Source organism: Protopterus annectens, chromosome 13.part0, assembly GCF_019279795.1.
Source record: "Protopterus annectens isolate FY-2018-M chromosome 13.part0, PAN1.0, whole genome shotgun sequence".
Lineage (NCBI taxonomy): Eukaryota > Metazoa > Chordata > Ceratodontiformes > Protopteridae > Protopterus > Protopterus annectens.
The window spans coordinates 254,659,277-254,681,884 of NC_056747.1; the positions used below are offsets into that span (position 1 = coordinate 254,659,277).

A 22,608-nucleotide genomic window follows, 5' to 3' on the forward strand; every position below is an offset into this window, starting at 1 on the left:
AGAGAACTAAGACTTGCTCCAGCTTACCTGGCTGACTTGAGGCTCTTAAAACAGTTTTACTGCTTGGGCTGCCTCTGCAAGAAGTGTATCTGAGTTAAAAACTTGTATGGTGAGTCAACCCTCTCTCATTTTCAACAGAGACCATTTTTTTTAGAACTAATTCTTTTTTTATGGCTAAAGTAGTATCCTAGTTTACTTACATCCAATTTATCAGTTTCCTTATTTTTTTAACTGAACCTAAAATTGAGGGAGAAAAGACACTCCATTCCTTGGACATCAGCAGAATCTTTCAGATCTTTAGATGCATTATTAATTTCTTGTGAAGGTAAGAAGGGACAACCTGTGCCAAAACAGACTGTTTCCAAATGGTGGTCTAAGGTTATTACCTTTTGTTATGCTTACCACAACAGAATTATTCCAGGCAGGGTTAAAGGCCCACTTTACCAGGGCCTTTGCGTCTTCTGTGACTTTTGTAAAGGGTTGGATTGTAGAGGTATTTTAGAAGCTACAACTTTGTCCTCTGTACATACACTTATAAAGCACTATGAGCTTGATTCCTTCTGTAGCTCAAGATCAGGCCTGGTTAATATTATTCTCCAATGGCTCCTGTACTCTTCTCGTTCCATCTCTGAATTGTAGTAAGCTAGGGTAATCTACCTGTGTAGGTAAGGGTACTGCAGCAGTGGTCAGTATGATGAGCTTAGTACGGTATGCAAGTCAAACTTACCATAGCAGTAGATGTTTGAATTGCCACTGCTGCAGTAACCACTTCCTCCCTCCTCTTCCCCCTTGTTTTTTGGTGGGTTTTTTTTATGCCAGTGTGTGGACATTTCTTTTTGTTCCTAGCATTGTTCTTTCAAGGCTCAGCCTCCCAGTCTCTGTTGGCAAGAAAGTTCTGAAGTGCTTGGCCCCTAATCCTGCCTTTTTAGTCAGCTCAGCTCAAGCTGACTGACGATTTGGGCACATGTAAGGTGCCAAGAGTCTTTGGAAACTGATCTGCTGATCTAGCCAGTGCAGGATTTAACTCGTATAGGTACGTTTTTCAGGAAAAGTATTAGCGAGAGAAAAATGGGCACCAAAGATCAGGATCACCTGTTGCTGACCTCTCTAAGAGATCTGTTGCTGTCTACAGCTAACCTCTAGTGCTTGCTTTGCATTGCATCAAGACATGGATGGGCTAGCCATGCCCTATTACTTTGTAAGAAGGAGGGTCCTAATCATTCACACATTCTTTGATTACCTGCTTTATTCTAACAGGGTCACTGCATATACTATTGTTATGATAAATTGGTTAAATGGGAAATGAGTGAATGAGATTTTTTTTATATGCTGCATCTTTTGTGGAATCCTGACATAGGCATTGAATGATGGTGGCATCCTGTGGCCCAGGTTTTATGGGTGACTGTTGTCAGCATTATACTTCTGTAAGAGTTTCTGAATAGATCTGTTGTTGCAGTGAGTATCCTGCACAGATGGCTTTAATGTATTTTTTATATGTCCTACATTTAAGTGTTAAAATAATTGCTTCCTGTTAGTCTAGTTGGAAAATTGATTTTCATGTTAAATTAAAGCTGTGTTTTGTCTCTGTTTTTTAGGACACTTCATATTTTGATGACCTCTCTAACAATTCCCTCTTTTCTTCTCCTGCGGACTCTCTTTCGGATATTGCAGATGCACAAGAATTTCTCCCTGCAGATTCCTTGATAAACAGTCTGCAGTGGGATGCAAACCTCCACCAGCAGAATTCATTTGAGGTTAGTATTCAGCCACCTTAATACTGTTTTGCTTAATTAAAGTACAGTGGAGACAGTCAAATCACTCCTTTATGGTAAGGATAGTTGCATCTTAAAAGTGAAAAAAATAATCTGTATCTGATCTTTTCTACAGTACTGATATTTCAGCGTCACCCATTTTATAATTTGTTAAATCATAACATATGGTAAGCATTGCTGTGCTGCTGTAATTTTGTTTTTAAGTCAGCATGTTTGCCTCCCTGAAGTAGTTTCTTTAGGACAGAGACCGTTCAGTGTTGGAAACCATTTACTGTAATATTTCTTAACTATTTTGTAGTGATTCCTATTTTTAACCATTGTTGGCAGTATTGTGCAATTTCTTTTGATCTTACATGATTCAGACCATCCAACTCAACACTAGAACTAGTTGGCTTCGGACAACAGATCTGAAGTTGCTGTTTTCATTTGATCTTCAACTTGTGGGACCTGGTTTCGGCACGGATCCAAGCTCCTCCACTGCCCATAATGCCCCCCCCGTTTCCCTTCTCCACCCAGGTCTCGTTTGCTGCTTGTGTGAGACAGCAGCGCAGATTACAGTTCAAAGTTCCCTTTAGATCAAGTTAGCTTTTTTGGGTAAATTTTCTCCTATCTCCTCCTTAGTGTCTTTTACTGTCTCTCTTCCCTACTCTATTCCTGTGCGCTTTGCGTCGCTTCTTTAACAACAAAAAAAATATTTTCTTTCTCCTTCCCACCTTTCTTTCCCTGTTGTGTGTGTTCCTTTAGCCATGGCCAAACCCCCTAAGCAGGCTTTAGAGAATGTGCAGTGTGTGTGGCCCTTTAAGCTTCCCCCTTCTGATGGCCACCACTGTGTGCGTTTTGTCTTAGTGTAGAGCACCTAGAGACCTCCTGCTCAATTTGTGTGGGTTTCAATCCCCATGCCTTGATCAACAGGAGGAACAAGTTGATTCTGAAGGGCCTCCTCCCTTCTAAGGTTTCTTCTTCCTCCTCCGCCCCAGCCTCTGCGACTTAACCTCCCACCAAGAAGTCTGGGGACAGGGAAAAGTCCCGAGCTAAGCAACAGGACAGGCCCAGGAAGCAGTCTCCCAACCGCTCTTCTGTGGTTGCGTCCCTGACCAAGTCTCTGCTGGATTCGACCTGGGGCTCATCTCGACTCCGGTCTCCACGCTTTTCTCTGGTGCCGGAGATTCACCGAGCTCAGTCATATCTCACAGCTTCCCCTTGGCTCCACTTCAGATCCGTGTTGGTGGCTTCTTCCAACCCGGTCCTCCCATGGCCTTTCTGAAGCCAAGGTGGATAGGATGATGCCGAGGTTTATTCGGACCCAAATTCAGATGCGAGTCTTGCCTGCTCTTCCCCCTCTGTGGCTGGGAGCATGCAGTCCATTTTCCTTCCCATTGCTTCTTCTCCGATCCGGGGTTTCGGAGTCATCGGGTATGAGGTTTTCCGGTGTTGAGGTGTCATCAGCGGTGGTTCCAGGTACCTCAATGCCGAAAATTGCCCTGAGTGGTTTGGCTCTGACCCTTTCGTAGCTGACCGACTCTGAGCCGAGGGGATCGCATCGACTTTGAGGTTTTCGGAGTAGGCCCTTCCACTCGGAGTCTCAGTGCCTGGAGATTTGGCTCCTGCTCCCCTCATAGCACTGAGGGCATCAGATCTGCTCTTGATCAGCCCTGCTACTGGGATTCGTTCGCCAATCTGGTTTCAGTGTGGTGGAGAGGTATCTCTCGGCACTTTTGACACTAATCCTCTGAGTCTGTCCAGGCTCCCTCTCTTTCTCGGCCAGAGTCTGCCATCCTGCTCCCCTCAGGGACAGCCTGTCTCCGCTATACCCCAGGAGGTACTTCCCACCCGCAACTACCCCAAGGTTTCTGAGTCCTCACCAGAACACCCCCCCCCCCAGGAGCTCCCTCAGAAACGCAAGTGCAAGAGGAGGCACTTGGACTTCCCACTGGAGTCCCTTAAGAAGATACCGACTTGTAGGAACCCCCCCCAATCCCCCCTTTTGGAGACATCCTGGAAATCCTGTGCCAGCTAGGAGGGTGGTATACCCAAAAGCCCAACCTGGATGAGTCTGTTTTCTTCGAGGCGTTTGGCACAGGACCCTCTGCCTCCTGGGTGTCCCCTCCCACAGATCCCCTTGTGGATTTAATTTCATCCATGGCATGGAGGGAACTGGATACAGTTGAGACTATCCCCAAATGCCTGGACAAAATGCTCAGTACTCCACTGGATAGGCAGCATTGGTCGAAGGGATCCCCAGTCGATGCCATGGTGGTTGCGGTGGCCACCAAAAAAAGTTCTCTAAGGAGTGCTGTAAGGTTCATCCTGCAGAGCGAGAGTCGTGGACCATGCACTGTTTTAGGAAGCAACCATGTTTGCATTATGTGCTTTGAACTGCAAGGCACACTTTATCAGACTGCAGCGGGATCTGGTCAGAGAGGTTGCCGAGTCTGCCTGGGGTCCATCTCCATGTCGGCAGTGGAGAAAAAGGTGTTCTCCCATATGGCCTCCCTTACTTCAATTTCGAATACTTCCATGAGGCGGCTATCACATGCTATGTAGGGTGCCTCTAAGGCTGCTGGAACAGGCATAGCCATCAGGTGTCACGCCTGGCTCTGGCTTTGTGCTTTCTCTGAGCCCTTCAAGGCTTCGTTTACGAATGCCCCCATGATGGTTCCACTCTTTTTTGACAAAACTGTTCAAGACACTTGAGTCCAGAGCAAGAAAGACGGGAAGACCCTGTCTGCCATCGGGATTCTCTTCTCAACCCCACAACAATCCTTCTGTAAGAATTGGCATAGGGTGAAGAAGATGTGGTTCTGAAAATCCTCAGGGTTCTCCCACGATGTGCAGGACTTGCCTTCCCCCAGAAGCAGTGGGGGATATGACAGACATCACCCTTGTGGTAGAGGGGGCCCGAGTAACCAAGGGTCTCGAGATTCTTTCCCGGACAGATCCTCACAGCAGCCCTGAAGGGTTGCCTGACTGCTCATCTCTGGAGGAAGTTGAGGGATGACTTTCTCTGCACCCAATGGCCTGGGACAGTCATTGAGTTTTGCAGATACTATCCAGAGAATACTCTGTCTTTCTTCAACACCCAGTCCCTCTCAAACACCTCCCTGATGTCCCACTTGTGCAGTGGGAGCAAGCAGCTGTTGAAATTTCCAGGCCTCTCAAAAAGCGAGTAGTCTAGCCCGTCCCCCCAGACCATTCCAGATAAGGCATCTATTCCGGCTTCTTTTTAGTGCCAAAGAAAATGGGGGAGTTGAGACCCATTCCGGATCTGTCAACTTTAAACCTGTCAGTTGCCAAGATGAAATTCCAGATGGTCACTCTTCAATCCATTCTGCCCTTTCTACAGAGAATACTGGATGTGCTCGGTGGACCTCCAAGACATGTACTATCACATCAGGATGAACAGGCCCTTTCGGAGGTTCCTCCACTTCCAGCTGGGAGCCAGTCATTTTCAGTTCAGAGTGATCCCCTTTGGGCTAACCACCGCCCCCAGGGTTTTCACCAAAGTGATGGTGGTAGTGGCAGCTCAGCTGTGGCTTCAGGGGTTTCATGTCTTTCCCTACATGGATGATTGGCTTTTTTCTGCTACCTCCAGGCATTGACAGCATCAAGCAAGGGATCTTCTCAAGACCACTCAATATCTAGGCATAACCATAAACCCCAGCAAATCCCAGCTGACACCAATACAGATTCTTGACTTCATGGGGGCCCGGGTAGACTCTGTCCAAGCCAAAGTGTTTCTACCTCTGGACAGACTGGTATCCTTTCGACATCATGTTTCTCATGTCCTTCAGAGCAAATATCCCCTCTCCTTCCAATGCAAAGTGCAGCGAGTATTTTGCTTTGAACCCCCATCCAGGGGCTGGGGAGCTCAGTGATCTTCATTGCCCCTTTCTGGCCTCACCAAGTTTGGTTCCCCCTCTCTGTGGTCTCAAGCAGTGTATCCACCTTGGACGCTAGATCCTGTTCCGGATCTGATTGCATATCCCTTCGGGATCCATCACCCAGATTTAGTCAGCCTGAAGCTCACGGCTTGGCTGCTCCAGTTCCATTGATAGGACTCCCGGGCTGTCTTCTCCCATTAAGAAGGTTTTGGTAGCAGCTCACAGGTCTTCTACAGGGAAAGTTTACTGCAGTAAATGGAAGCGTTTCTCGATCCGAGCTTCTCAGCATGACCTGAATCTTTTCACTGTGCCAGTTCCGGCCATTTCAGAGTTTCTAGCAGATATTTTTAATCATGGCACTAATTTCTCTAAAATCAGTCTACAGTTAGCAGCGAGATGTAATTTTCACATAAGCATAAATTCGGCTTCTTTGGCTTCTTCCAAGCTTTGTAAGGCCTTTTTGAAAGGTACCTTTCTCCTTAGGCCTCCAATAAGGACTCTGTGCCCCCTTGGGATCTCACCTTGGGTGCTGCAAGCTCTGGTTTCTCCCCCCTTTGAACCAGCATCTACAGTTGAGTTGCCGTTCCTTTCCTGGAAGATGTCATTTTTAGTTGCAGTTACCTCTGCCAAGAGAGTTTCGGAGATCCAGGCTTTTGTCTGTCAAGCCTTCTTATATGGTATTTCATAAAGACGGTATCCCTGCGGACAAATGCATCATTCCTGCCGAAAGTGGCATCAGAGTCCAATATTAACCAGGTCATCAAACTTACAGTTTTCTTTCTAAATTTCCAGAATAGAGGAAAGTACAAGTTGCATTTGATGTCCACAGGCTGTTTCTATTTGCACATAATAAAATCCTTTCACAAGTCTGATCAACTTTTTGTTTCCTTTTCTAAACCTTTCTTGGGAAAGCCCATTTCTAAGGTTACTATTGCTCGATGGATTTCTGAGTGCATTTCGTTGGCCTATCGATCCAAAGGGTTATCTTCACCATGGCATGTCCGGGCGCTTTCCACCAGGTCTGTTGCTACTTCTGCAGCCTTTTGGTCTAGGGTTTCCTTATATGGTATTTGTTCTGCTGCTACCTGGGTGTCACTGCACACATATATCTCCCATTATAAATTGGCCCTTCTTTCCAGGACCATGGCATCCTTCGGTTCAGGGTTCATTGGTAGCTGGAGACTGTCCCACAGGTTGAAGATCAAATGAAAACAATTTTAGATGAAGAAAAGTTATGTACTCACCATAACGTTCCATCTGAGTTGTTGCTTTTCATTTGTCTTCAAAGGTCCCTCCCGCCTTCCCCCTGCTTTGTGTGGGCTGTGTAGTGGACCGGATGGAAGAGGCATAGCCCATCTATTTTGGCTATTTGTCTGTCTTGTGAATTGTGTGATAATGCCAGGTCTGTAGGCATATTGTCTAGGTTGGGGTGCTGCTGTTATGCAACAAACTTGATCTGAGGGGAGGAGGAAGACAGGGGCGTTATGGGTAGGGGAGTGGCGTGGAGCTTGGCTTTGATGGTGTAGTATGCGGCCGAGTCAGAGCTGTCCCGGATCAGAGTCCCACAGGTTGAAGACAAATGAAAAGCAACAACTACAATAGAATGTTATGGTGATTACATAACACTTTTTTTAGTCTCTTCCCACATATTTTTAGTGGCCATAATAGATTGCTTTTTACTCTAAACACCCAAATACTTCATTTTATCATGCCCCTTTGTGTGCGAAGCTGTGTTTAAACTGTTACTGATTTCTCAGAATGATTTTTTTCCCCTTTTTTGAATATGCAGTCAAGCTACCAGATTTTTTATTTATTTATTTATTGGTGGGGAGGGGGGTAACTCTACTCTGGATAAGTTTTTAAGTCTTGCATTAAGGGTTGATATGCATGTATGTGAAATAAATTTGAATATTCAGTTTCTGGATATGGTTTACTGTGCACTTGTGTTGAGTAAACGGCAGTTTTACTTCCTGGTTATTCTTTGTATGAAATAAATTTTAAACTATCCCTGATTTCTCAGTCTGTCTTTGCCTTATATTTTTATCTGCAACTTATCCTAGTATTGAAGTAACTAAATGGCGAAGGTGGCTAGCTGAGGATGAAATCAAATTACCTTCTTGTTTCATTTTGAAATCTGGTTTCATAGGACTAGTACACATTTATATGAAATATATTGGAATATTTATTCTCTAGTAACTGTGTGAAAGTTGAATCTGCTTCTGATGTCAAAGAATGTCCCTGACTTTGCCTTGTATTTTTGGTTTGGCTCGCTTAAAATGTATGGTATTATGGCAAATCATTGAAGATTACAGTCACTAAGTGCGGGAAATGGCCATGGAGAAAAAAAAACAACTTACTCTCTTGTTTTTTGCTTGTTTAAAGTCAGCCTTAGAAGGAGCAGTGTGTATACATATGAAATAACTTAAATATGTATTCTTTGGCAACTGTTTGTGCGAAACACTTGAAAATATCTCTGATTTTTACCTTGCATTTTGGTCTGGGAAGTCATTGAGGATTTCAAACACTAAATAAGGAAGGGGAGGCTGACTGTGAGTGAAAGCTATTTGTCCTCCTGTTGGTCATTTTCAAGTCTGGCTTTATAGGACCAGTGTACATTTGTATGAAATAAGTTGGGAATATTTAATGTCTGTGTGAAACAAAGTTGAAACACTTCACTGATTTCACAGAATGCCCTGACTTTGCATCATATTTTTGGTTTGCACCTTAAAAATGTTTTTCCTGGCATATTGCTATGAATTGCTGTCACTAAATGATGACAAATACTTGACTTTTCGAACTTCAGCCATCCATCCACAGCATGTATTTTCTGAAGTATATGAAGTCTGAGAATATCCTTAAGAAAATGCATGCCAGTGCAACATGTATTCTAGTAGCTTTATAACTATGTAAGAACAATATCTAAAATGTGTCAATAATTATGGACCTTTGTCCTTGATTCTTGCACAAAAGGTTGAAAGGTATTATTTTTATCCCTTACGAAGAGAGAATCATCATGGACCTTATCAATAAAGACATGGGTGACCTTCAAACTCTTGACCAACCCAATTTGGTTTTGTTAAGGGTATATCATGCTTATTAAACCTGGTGGACGACTTCTATAATGTCAACAAAGCCCTGGATGAAGGCACAAAAGTACATGCAGCTTTCCTTGACTTCACTAAGGCTTTTTGCATAATCCCCTACTCAGGCATCATTGAGAATTTCATCCAGCTAGGAATTAATCATATGTCACTAGATGGGTAGCCAGCTGGCTCACAGACAGAACTCATACAGTTAAAGTTGGGGATTCCACCTCTACCAGCAAAGCAGTTTCCAGTGGTGTATCACAAAGATCTGTGCTTAGCCTGCTTCTGTTTGGAATCTGTTTCTCAGAAGCCTAGGGGAAAAAAGATGCCATGTGGCTTACCAAGTTCGCCGATGACTGCAAACTGTCCCCCAAGGCAACTATGTTAACATACTACAAAAAGGGCTTACACCGACAAATGATTGGTGCCAAAGCCACAGACTTGATGCATTTTTTTTGTGTGTTTGTTTAGTTTATCCCTTTAGGCAAAGGGGAAGTCCGTGCAAGTTCCAATATTAACAGTACCCCCTTACCTCAGGCCCTGTGGTGACAAATTTGGGAACACAGGTTGATAGCAACCTTAACATCGATCAGCGTGTGTTCACGGTGGTCAGGGATGCCTTCTATGGTGCACATCTCATAAGTAAGGGCATTGCATCCAGAGCTAAAGATGTTATAACTCTCTTGTACTCATCCCTCATCAGACCACTAATAGAGTGCAATGCTCCCATCTGTGTATACCTCACCAGACACCTGAAGCAGCTGGAGAGACGTCAGACATTTCTCACCAAGAAAATTCAGGGCCTTTTACACATGACCTACATGGACAGACTGAAGGCCCTGTCACTTAACTCTGTATCCTTATAGGCTGCTGAGAGGCGACTTGTGCCTAGCCTACAGAGTAGTCTCAGACCATGTCCTAATGGAAGTACTGCACATCCGCAAGTCAAATGGGATAAGATTAATTTGCTCTAAGGATATTAACCTAGACTGCGACATTAACTAGACATGCTGGACAGACAGATACGTCTCCCAGAGACTGCCACTCTTTTGGAACAAACTCCCAGTTCACATAAAACAGATCTCCTCAATGATCCTATGTAAGCATAACTTGGACAGCTGGATGGGAGACTGTAAATTTACCCTGGAGGTGTCACCTATGTTCCTCTTGGATAAGGGCAGTTGGTGTTGATCATAGACTCGCACTGCAAATATACACCATACAAATTGGTAAATAAGGGAACAAGGGTGACATGGCTAGGCTTATAAAGGCCCTAGGGCTAGTAGCCTAGTAACCTAAATGCTGAGTACGTTTGCTGAGGTTTATCAGATATCACTAAGGGCTTTTCATCCAGAAAAAAGGAGGTCATTGTTCCATTGTACTCATCCCTCATTAGACCCATTATAGAATACAACACCCCGTTTGATATGCACCTCTCAAGACATCTGCAACAACTGGAAAGGCCGCAGAAATACCTCATTAAAAGAATCACAGGCCTAAAGCAGATGCCCTGTGCTGACTGTCTAAAAAAAAACTCCAGCTATACTCTGTCGCTTATAGTCTACTCAGAGGTGATCTCTGCTTAACATACAAGGCCATGTCAAACCCAGAGCTGTTGGACATGCTACACTTGAAGAAATTCCAGTCCCTCAGAGCTACACGCTACAGGGATCTAAACCTTGTCATGACAATGAACAAAACATGCTGGAGGGATAGGTTTCCTGACCCAGAGACTCTGGAATAGACTGCCTATATGTGTTAAGCAGAGCGCCTCTTTGGCCCTCTTCAAAAGGAACCTTGGCGATTGGATGGAAGATAACAAATTCACCCCGGGGATCACGTCAGTCGCCCTGCTAGACAGGGGTCCAGGAAGTAAATATTGTGGGAAGAAATAGCCAGGGAATTGTTATGGCTAGGCTTGTATAGGCCTTAGGGCTGATAGCCTACTACCAACCTATGAACTTATGGAGAGGGGAAACCATGGCTAGTGTTATTGGAAGGGCCTACCCCTGCTCTGCAATCCTCCCAGACGTCAGCCTCTAAATCGACCCATCCATCAGATCCACTGAAGCGAAAACAAAAATTAAAACGTACAGAAAAGCAATCTGCCCCGGGATGGGATGTTTTCTCCCAAAAACTTTTCAGGGCATTCCAGGCCCTACAATCACAGGTACCTTCACACACTCCTACTCCTGTGCAGGCCTTAGAGTCAGAGGAAGAATAGTCTTCCTCTGAAGACTTCCCAACTTACTGCTCTCAAATTGAATCCCCCTGAGGAAGAGGATTCTATCAGTCATGAATTTCCAGGGGAAGAGTTTTCTTTTGGAGATACCATCTCTCTCATGAGAGAACACTTCAAATGGTAAGCTTCAGATGTCTCAGAATCAAAAAAAGAGGTATTTTGAATTATTACAGATGGATCAACCCTCACCATCTGCAGTCCCTCCCTTGCTTCCAGCCGTCTAAGATTCCTTTTTGGCTGCTTTATAGGCAACTGACGCTTAACCCCCAGCTTCTAAACCTCATAGACAGGTTCTGTAAAGTCATTCAGGATGCTCTGTACCTGTTTAAGAACCCTCCTGCAGTCATAGCAGTCTTAGCTGGCAAATCCTCTAGACAACTGTCTTCTAACTCTGTATTCCCTACTGACAAGGACAGCAAGTTTATGGATAGGCTAAGGAAGAAGGTGTATACCTCTTCCACTCTTGCCATCAGAGCCCTAAGCTATCAAGCCCACTTGGCCAGGTTTGTTCTAGACACCCTTTCTAAGGCTTCTGCCCTCATACCTGATGTACCAGACTTGCCTGCTGAGACCTAGCTAAAGTCACTTCTCTCCACTGCCTCATAGGTGACTAGACATGCCATTAAGCGCAGTTATGATGCGGTGGAGGACTCTTCAAAATCTGCAGCTTCTGGCTGTGTATTGCAAAGATACTCCTGGATGAGGCACCGACCTCTCCCTATGGATATACAAACCAAGTTGTTGGATGCACCATTAGATAGTAGGGCCCTTTCAGGGGAAGCATCTGCAGAACTCCTCAAATCCCTGCATGAAAAGGGAAAGGAGTTGCAAAATTTTTTCAACATTTACTGGTCTCACCTATCCCTAGGTACCATAGAAACTACCTGCAAAGGACTTATTTGTTAGGTGACAGTCATCTCATTCTCCTCCATCACAGGCTAAAGGATTCATTCCACTCCTAGAACCCTTTCCTCTTGTAATACTCCCTTTCAGAGGCAGCCTGACCAGGACAGAACCCCTCAACTGTGACTCAAACCCACTACCTCTCTCCACCCACCTATCCTCTCTCCACCCACCTATCCCTTCACCTCACACTCCCCTCCTGGTGGGGATCACCTCAGAAGCCTGGGTCCTCGCCATAATTCAAAAAGGTTATTTTATTACTTGGTGGGCTCTACCCAGTTTTCCAGGGCATGCCGCAGCCTCCCTCAAGTCAGCTCCATCTTTTCCCCTCTATTCTGCATCAACGTCAGGCCCAAGGCACCATAGATAAGTTCCCACCACAGCAGATAAACAAGGGGCAGACCGGGGGTTCACTGAACCACAAGAAGTCCCACCTGACCCCCTGCAAAAGACCTAGTCTTTCTAGAGTGCAGGATAAAAACCGACAAGATGGCAGCATGGGAGCTTTCATTCCCTGTCAGAAGGTGAAAGACCGAACTCTTTACCTTCAGAAGCTTCTCTCTCTCCCCAAACATTTTCAGCCAGAGAATTCCGGAGAGTCCTGGGCCACATGGCATCCTTGATATACCGGTGCTTCCTCTGGCAAGGTTGCATATGAGGAAGCTCCAGTGGATACTAAAGACTCGTTGAAACCAACATTCTCATCCTCTGGATACCTCCCTCCCCTTATTATCATGCCTGAAAAAGAGTTGGAATGGTGAATTACAGCCATCAATCTCAACCAGGGCATACCCTTGCAGTTACCCCCACCCTCAGAGCAAATCTTCGCAGATGCTTCGGACCTGGGTTGGGGGGCAGATGTCCATCGTGTTTCACTGTTGCAGTCATTACACTTGGGTTATCCTGCTGGCAGGCGACCCGTAGTCGGCCCGAGTTCCAAGGTCTTGGTCTGGTGTTCGTTGCTGTCACCTCTTCCCTGACGTCAGTGCACCAGGGGTATAAAAGTTGCAACCGACGCCATTTTCTTCAGTCTTTCTTGCCGCGTGGTGCCTGAAGCATAAGCAGTTCGCAAGTGCCGGTCGGCAGACTCCTGAGATTTTCAAAATTGAATTTCAGAATCGAAGTCTTCAATAAAGCTAAGTACCCCGTTGGGGAAACTTTTTCTTGCTCCAGACCCATGTCAGTAAAAGTTAATAATTGTATTTCTTGTGGGAAGCAAATACCTCATAAGGACTTCCACTCTTACTGAATTCCTTGCCTAGGCCCTGACCACAACGTCACTATTTGTCGGTTTTGTGCTAGATTTAATAAACGCACTATTAAACGTCGGTTTGATTTTGCTGTACATTAGTTTGGATGAAGATTTAATTACATAATGCCGCCGGAACAACCAACGACCGGAATGTATAAAAAATGCAGAGACAAAGAAAGACAGGGATCCGAGGTCCGAAACAGACGAAGCCTCTTCTAGGCCAGTCTCCAGTTCTCAGTGAGGCGTTTTCGCAGCCCCTGACACCCGCTACCTCAGAGCCACAGGCCGCAACCAACAGCCACGTGGAGACACCAAGGCCTGTGGAAAACCCAAGGTATTGGGCCTACGGAAAATATACCCTCAGATGGGTCCGGAGCTGCTGAGCAGGCACCGGCTTCTGAGGGTGTTTTCAGACCTTCACAGCTTACAATTAAAGCTACTACAGCAGCAAAGGTAAAGTCAAAAACGCCATTAAAGACAAAGAAACAAGTGCAGTATTCTCCAGAACAGTCATCCATGCCCAAGAAACAGATGCTTAAAATGGCCGAAGACCTTATTACTTTAATCAGGGGCTCCCATCCCCCTCCTGACAAAAGGCGTAGGCAAGACACTGATTATGATTCCTCTGATCAGGTTTCCATTTCTTCTGATTCTTCCTCTGACCAGGGCTATTCTCTCCCTCCCTATGAGGACTCTGATGTTGAAGAGGCCATTCCCTCAGCCTCACCACCTGAGGATTACTCTTTTGGGGAAACCCTGCACACCATGAGGGAACATTTCCATTGGGAGAGCCAGGATTACTCAGAATCCAAGAAAAGGCTCAGAGATTTCCTTCTGTTACCTCAGCACAGACCTAATCCAGTCTGTCTCCAGATTCTTTACCCCCCCCTGCACCAGTAAAGCCAGACAGGTACTACAGGGTCCCTGACTCTCATAAATTTCTTTACAAAAACCCCGCTGCGGACCCAGAAACTTTCTCAGGGTCCAAAAGGGGTTAAAGCTTCCACTGCTTAAAATCCTGTCCCCTCAGATAGGGATTCCAGAGCTCTGGACAGATGGGGAAAAAGTTTACACTTCTGCTACTTTAGCTGTAAGAGCTTTAAACTGTCAGTTTCACATGCTTAAATATCAGCAGTATCTCATGTCATAGTTAAAGCAGAAAATGGTTACAAATGCAGAAGGTCCTGACTTTAAAGAAATGCAGGATTTATTGCATGCAGATGAACTAGTGGGAAATCATACTCTGCAATGTGGTTATGATTCATTAGAGGCTTCTTGTAGAGCCGCAGTTACAGGCTCAGTTATTCGAAGACATGCTTGGTTGAAAGAACAAAGTTTACCTGACCATGTTAAAATGAAATTCCTGGATGCTCCACTACAGCATGATACTTTGTTTGGTGTTAAGGCAGAAGAAGTTTTAAAGAAAATGGAGGATAAAGCAAACTCAATGCAAACTCTGAAAGATTTCTTACAAGTTCAGCCTCCTAGATTTAGCAGGAACTGGCCTTCAAAAAAATTGGTCCTTTCCAGTGTCAGACAGGCCACAAAGAGGCAGATACAGATGCCCAAGAGGCAGATCTCAGCCCCAAGGCTCCTACAGACCTAAACAATGGGGTTCTTCAGCCCCCAAAGGAGGAGAAGACAAATCACAACCTTATAGAAAACGGTCACAATGACTTCCCTCTGCAAATGCCAAGACTTGCCAGTTGACAGCACCCCTAGGGGGAAAGCTAGCACTTGTCTCAAAAAATTGGCACATGATCACCCAAGACCAATGGGTGTTGAATATAGTTTCTCAAGGGTACAGGTTCCACTTCCACACGCTTCCAAGACCAAAAGGTATGCCAGACCTCCCACAAAACCAATGGGCAGAGGCACAAAAACAGATTGCAGCTCTTATGGATATGAGAGCTATTCAAAATGTTCCACAAGAAGAACAGGGCCAAGGATTTTACTCATGACTTTTCCTAGTACCCAGAAAGGACAAAGCATGGAGACCAATACTGGACCTGTCAATCCTAAATACTTTCCTGGATGTTCCAAAATTCAAAATGTTAACAATACTACAACTATTGCCCATGCTGGGCAAAGAGGCTTGGCTAGTTACTGTGGATCTCAAGGAGGCATACCTGCACGTCCCAATCAGACAATCGTGCAGAAGATATCTCAGATTTTTAGCAGGCTCAATGCATTATCAATTCTCTGCACTGCCCTTTGGCTTATCTTCTGTGCCCAGGGTCTTCACAAAATGCCTGGCACCAGTAATTGCATTTTGCAGGCAAAAAGGAATTCAAATATATCCCTACTTGGACGACAGCCTTATTCAAGCAGAGAGCAAGGACATTCTTCTAAAGCACCTGGAGTTTCTAAAAAGATTACTAATTTGGCTAGGGTACACAGTAAAAGAAAATAAATCAAAACTAGTGCCCTCTCAAGAGATAACATTCCTGGGTGCAAGCTTGACTACAACTACCTAGATGGCTTATCGCACACCAGACAAACAAAGGCAACTGACTCATCACTTTCAAATGATGGCAACAAAGACCCAACTCCCTGCAAGAAAAATTCTGCAGACCCTGGGTTTCATGGCATCTTGCATTCTACTAATTCCATATGCCAAACTGCATATGAGGAAACTACAATGGTATGTAAAAAAGTGTTTGGACTCAGCATTGTCACAGCCTAGAGGCAATCATAACGTTGATTCCCTGCCTACAACAGGAGTTTCAGTGGTGGTCACAGGCCTGTCACTACAACAAGGGACAGCCTTTCACCTTACCTACAGCCAGGCAGACAACAGATGCATCGGATTACGCCTGGGGAGCACATGTGGAAGGAAAATGTATTCAGGGCACGTGGCCCAAGGAATAACTGCATCTTCACATCAATCAAAAAGAGATGCTAGCTGTACAGAATGCCCTGACGGCCTTCAAGGACCTAATACATCCAGGACAATTATTAATAAAGACTGACAATACCACAGTTATGTGGTACATAAACAAGCAAGGGGGCACACATTCCTGAAGAAAATGGCGTCTGTTGCAACTTTTATACCCTTGGCGCACTGACATCAGGGAAGAGGTGACAGCAACTGATGCCAGACCAAGACTTTGGAACTCGGGCCGACTACGGGTCGCCTCCCAGCAGGATAACCCAAGTGTAATGACTGCAACAGTGAATACACTCAAACTTCTACATTTATGGTAGGTACACAACTGTACTTTTTCAACACCAGCAAAAACTAAACGTGCAGGGGGAGTGGTTTCCACTCAGGAAAAAGGACCACATTAACATCAGAGATGAGGGCCCTTTACTTAGCACTACAGATCTTCCAACCACTCCCTCATACCAGGCACCTTGAAAGTAGTCAGACAATGCAACTGTCTTGTGGTACATAAACAAGCAAGGGGGGGGTCTTACCCTCTCTGCACCCTAGCCATACAGATTTGGTCTCTAGCTTCTATTCTGCATATTCACTTGCAAGTAGTGTACATTCTTTCAGCAGAAGGCAGACACACAGCAGTACATCTGCACCCTCTCAAGAATGGATGCTTCACAGAGAGGTGTTCCTAGGTCTTGTACACAAGTGGGGTATTCCTCAGGCAGACATGTTTGCCTCCTCCCAGAACAGGCAGATGCCTCGGTTTTGTACGAGGGATCCACATCCCCAGGCCTGGAAAGTGGAGGCCTTCACTCGTTCTTTGGTGGGGATGTACCTTTATGCCTCCCCCCCCTTCACACTGATTTAGAGGGACAAACCAAAAATCCTGCTGGTGACTCCCTTTTGACCAAGACAGCATTGGCCAAGGGCAATCACCACAGGTTACACCACCATCTAGACCTACTTGCACAAGACAGGGTGTCCCTAATACACTCTCAGGTGAGCAGTCCTGGTTCACTTTATGGGCGATAGGGTTCTGATCCCCTTCAGGCACCTGTACTCCGAGGACGTACTCCGTGTTCTGCAGGAGGCCAGGAAACCAAGTACCAGTTGAAATTGTTATAAAATGAAAAAGATTCTTCAGGTGGTGTCATAAGGAAAACCAGGACCCTTTACTCATTCCAGTACCCATGGTCCTTTCTTACTTGTGTGAGCATCTACATTCAGGGCTAACATACTCTTCTGTTAAAGTCCACTTGTCTGCCGTTTCAGCTAGTCTTCCTTTGATACCTCCTCTGGCATCCAGAAAAGAGGTTAAGCTCTTTTTCAAAGGGGTCCTCCATACCAGACCCCCTTGTAAGCAAATCCCTCCTACATGGGACCAAAATTTTATCTTGGCAAAACTCACTTTACTTACATTTGAGCCAGCCCTCTGCTTCACTGAAGCTGTGTACCTGGAAAACAGTACTGCTGGTAGCCCTCACATCTGCCAGGAGGGTATCAGAAATTCAAGCCCTGATGGCCATCCCTCTATACCTCATATTCCATAAAGACAGGGTTTCCCTCAGGACTAACCCTTCCTTCATGCCTAAGGTGGTTAATGAGCTGTCCTTGAATCAGAACATTAAACCTCCCTGACTTCTTCCCTCAGCCTCTGAATTCATCTGAAAGAACTTGACATTCCCTGGACATCCACAAACAAGTCTGGTATTATCTTGACGAGACTAAACCCAGTAGATTGTGTGACCAGCTGTTTGTCTCCTTTTAACTAAGGGACTTGGGGAATGCAGTCTCTAAACAGTCTGTCTCCATAGATATCTAAGGCTATCTCTGCATGCTAGTCCTTTCATGTTAAAACCCTATCTGAAAGTGAGGGATCGTTCTACTAGGGCAGCTGCCTCTTCAGCTGCTTTCTTCAGGGGGTAGACTATGCCTCTGCTCTAGAAGCTGGCTACCTGGTCATCAGTCCATACCTTTAACGGGCATTACAAACTAGATTTGGCTTCTAAGGCTAGGTCCATTCTGCATGGCCTTATAGACCAAGGACCTCATCCTTTCTCCCAGGCTCATACCAAAAGCTTTGGTACTCTCCTTAGAGTTATGAATACTGCAACATGAGAATAGAAGGACAATAAACAGTTGTGTAAGAATTTACCATAACCTTAGATGTCCTTCTATTCCACGTTGCGGTATTCAGTCCCACCCTCCTACCCCCTCCCTTCCAGTTTAGCCACCTGAGGGGACAGATTTCTCTCCCATCTACCAAACCTCAGCATCCGGTATATGCCTCCATGAGGCATCTCTTGGCCTGGTATTATATGTGGATCTGAAATTTTCCTCCTTCCTCTTCATTGGTTCTGGGGTACTGCTGTATGCAGCGTTCCATTCTGAAGCGGGTACATACAGACGTCACCTTTATAGACAGTGTCTGTTTATGGCTCTGACATCAAACGTCGCATCTACCCCTGCTCCTAAGACTTCGGTATACTGGCCGGATGTTTGGTGCTACAGGCAGCAACCTCCCTACAGTTATGAATACTGCAACATGGAAGAGAAGGACATCTAAGGTTATGGTAAGGTCTTAAACAACTGTTCTTTCCTGGCCTCTGAAACATTGTTCTTAGTTTTTATTACTTTTGCCAGAAAGGTCTCTGAAGTACAAGCCTCATTATCTCCGACTCCTGTGTAGTTTTTAACGAGGGTGTGATTTGTTGGGAGTAGCAAGCCTTAATTTATGCCAAAAGCAATTTTGGATTTAAAACTAAATCAATCTATCCATCTATTGGTTTTCTTTCTCTATTTCTCTGATAAAGGAGAGTTCAGACCTCATTCTCTTGATGTACATAGTCAGCTGAGATTTAGATACAGCAAAAGATACATAAAAGGATGACTGTCTCTCTTGTGCCTTTTAAGATTGGCCAAAAAGTCTCTTAAGGTCCATTTCATCCAGGTGGCTGTCAGAATCCATTGCCTTTAGCTAACAAAATACAACAAAGCTCTGCCAGGCAAACGGAAGGTACATTCCATTCCACAGCAGCATTGGCTACTTAACATTTTTCAGGAATTCATGTGTTAATATTTGTGCAGCTGCGATGTGTACACTTGCAAGACGCTATAAGCTGATATGATTTCCAAAAGCAGGACGACCTTTGGAACTACTTCCCTTAATAGTATTCTGTCATGAATGTACACAAGATTAGCAGCTGAAGAAACTGTTCTGATGTTGAAGTGTTCATACTGGATTGTGCAAGATAAGAGCAATATGTACTTTAGATCTTCATGAAGCCACTTCCTTCCACCCATCTACTTCCACTTTCCATTTATTTTGCCCTTGTTAAGGAGACATGGTTTATTTTACTTGAGACCTGTATAATAGATGCATGGCTGAGCTGTTTAATAAAGCTGTAGAAAAGTCAAACTCTTGGAGAGACAGAGTAGTGTGGTGCATTATGAGTGAGTGTAGGAATTTGATGTTGGCAGAGGTTGTAGGTGCTGAGATGTCCCCTGCCTGTATCTACCCATTTTGAAATTGAAGTAGGCAGATGTGTCACTTGAAGATCTAACTAACTGCAGAATTTTTATTTTACAGCAGTCTTACTTCAATTTCATAAAGCTTAGCTGCATATACTCCACATTCTTCAACACACGTCTTAGTAGAGGGTAATTTTACACAGTAGTATTATGCCAGTTACTTGAATTGATCTTACAGGGATAGTTAAAGGTTAGAAAGACTGTAATGCGATGCTGTAAAGCTGTGTAACATGGCTTGTTTTCTTTATTGTTGCAGCCCTTTCCATCTAGATTCACAGGTTTGAATAGTTTAGAGGAACTAGCAGCAATCATTAACACACCACCCCTTGCACAGTACCAGGTATGTTCATTTTTTTTTGATTTCACAGACCTTTTGCTTTTTTTAAACTAAAAAAACGGCAGCGTCTGAGTTTAGAGGCCTGCCTTTACCATAAAGTTACTCCAGGAGGGCTACTACATGTTTTGCTGATGTGTACTTTTGGGGGGAGACTTCTGGAATTAGAGGACATGGCAAACATTAAACGGTGAACTTGGTTTTAACTATATGAGTCTCACTCAGAGTATTTTGAACCAATAGAGAAAAACATTTTACAGCAGCTTGAGAAGTTCCAATATGTTCTGGAAGTTAATTACTAGGAACCTGCTTTCACTATGAAGGTGGATGAATTGTATCTAAATGTAACTTCTATGATAACACCAAGTTGGAATTAACTTGTTGTTGTGACTTTAGGCTTTTCCCGGTTAGGGGTCGCCACAGCAGAACTCCGGTCCGCTTATGATTGGCAGTTGATTTTTACGTACCGAGTTGCCAGCCCTGATGCACAGCCTTCAACGAAGGTACGCCCATTCAAGCATGTCTCCACGCAGAAGACGCTCAGAGACGAACTGGACAGCGTCTTACTGTGAGGCGACAACGCTACCGCAGCACCACCACCACAGATGTCCCAAGTTGGAATTAACTAAATCTAAAAAAAAAAAAAAAAAAAAAAAAAAAAAGAAAGAAAAAAAAAAAAAATAGCAAGAGACTTTAAAGACTTTAAGAATGGCCATATTTGTGCTTGGTCTAAAGTGAAGACATTGGAAAGTATAGAGAATGAACACAATGTTTGTAATGATACAGTAACAGCATGCTTAATGAGGTCTGCATTGTCTACTCTTATGGATGATGATAAAAATAAGACTTTATCTAATGAACAGTCTCTCTCTCTTTGCCTAATGCATCTAATTTGGGAGCTAGACCGAAGGAATATAAGGAGACTTTTACCCTTTCTTCATTATTTCCAAAACTCCCATTACAGTTTTCCAGACCTCATGTAGAGAGAGTGTGATCTATAAGCAGAGGGAGGACGAAGGGACCGCTCTCATTGGAACCAAGAGTTTAGCAAGGGTGGAGCAAACACCAACAGAAGTAATGGGTTTGGTTTTCAACTTATCTGAAAAAATGTTAAATTCGCAGCATTATGCAGTACTTGAGCCTAAATTGTATTCCAACAGTTGCTTCAGAGCTTAATGATACTGAATTTAAAGATGCTTTGGCTCAACGTCATGGTAAAAACTTAATGTATAGCAGATAATACAGCTGCTTCCAGTATTCTGAAAAAAAAAGTTTATTCCCCAGAATACTCCTACAGTGGACACGTTTATCCCAGTTTGTGAACAAGATATTGCTAGAACTTTGAAAGATTCTAAACAATGCTTCTTTATTCTGAGTTAAGGTGAGAAAGATGCTTTAAGAGAATTAAAGGAAAGCAAAGAATTAATCATCAGATCCGCCAATAAAATAGGCGGGATAGTGGTAATGAACATTCAGGATTATAAGAGAATCCTACAAATCCTGGATGACTCAGAGACATAATGTAATGATGGCACAAATTTATAATCTGTGTGAAAGTATCCGAACTAAACTTGAAAATATTTTGCATCTTAAGATTTTGAAAGAGCAGATTGAATATTTTCAAGTAGAGAGCCCTATAATTTCTGTGATAAATGGCCTTCCCAAAATTCATAAGGATGAATCCACCAATGCAGCCGATTGTATCTGGTAATGGATGGGCGACCAAAACATTGTCCATTTTTATAGAACAGCAACTTAAAAAAGTGGTGCAGACTAATCAAGCCATAATTAAGGGTACTAGGCATTTTCTACATACAATGTCTGATATTGTGAACTCCACAGTAAATGAATGTTATATTATGGCTGCTTTGGATGTAAATGTTCTTTTCACAGTTCTACCTAATGAGTTTGGTATTTCATCAGTGAAGCATTATTTGGAATAGAATGCTGATTAAAATGTATATAGAATAGAATTGATATGCATTCTATTGGATTTGAACCTACACAATAATGTCTTTGTATTTTACAAGAATTATTGCTGGCAGAGATGGGTTCTTGCCATGGGCACACACCCTGCGCTGTCAGTTAAGCCAGTTTGGTATTCGCTGACCGGGAAAGCCCATTTGTGCTTAACTTGTATTGATCAATGCTTAAGTTTTATAAATGCTTCGTTGGTGGCATTTATTTCTTGTGGAACGACACACCAGAAAGATGGCTGGATTTCATAAATTATCTAGAAAACACCACTGATATTTAAATTCTCTCTGCCTTACTCTTCCACCTGTATTAACTTAATGGATATCACCATCAGAGATGAGAAAGGGATATTTGCTATGCAAATTTATAAAAAGGAATGCAAGGAAATTTTCCTGAATAGGCACAGTATGCACCCTTCATACACATTTTCGAATGTCATGAAAAATCATGTCTATAGGACATCTCGTTTATGTGCACGAGATGAGGATTATTTGTTAGCAATGAGTAACTTGGAATGTGATCTTTGAGGTAGACGGTACAGATCTAAGGAGGTTAACAGAAAAGTAGCTGCATTTGTGGCATTATGAGATACTGAAGCACAACCCTTCTTGAAACATTTGTCAGGGGAACTTGTGCTGAACAATATGAGCTTAGTAGTACAACTTCGGATCATACTTCAGTTAGATGTAAAATTAGGCTTACTCTTACCTTTGCCAGTGATGTAAAAACTATTTGTGTTACTATTAAAT

At 43.9% G+C, this 22,608-nt stretch overlaps 1 protein-coding gene across 1 annotated transcript in view; it reads left to right on the forward strand.

The window, feature by feature from the left end:
* SBNO2 (strawberry notch homolog 2) overlaps positions 1 to 22,608 on the forward strand; it is a 2,660,605-nt gene that overhangs the window by 678,896 nt on the left and 1,959,101 nt on the right. The window contains exons 5-6 of the mRNA XM_044053813.1: positions 1,596 to 1,754; positions 19,805 to 19,888. Of these exons, the coding sequence (XP_043909748.1) occupies positions 1,596 to 1,754; positions 19,805 to 19,888 (243 nt within the window). The remainder of the gene's footprint in view (positions 1 to 1,595; positions 1,755 to 19,804; positions 19,889 to 22,608) is intronic.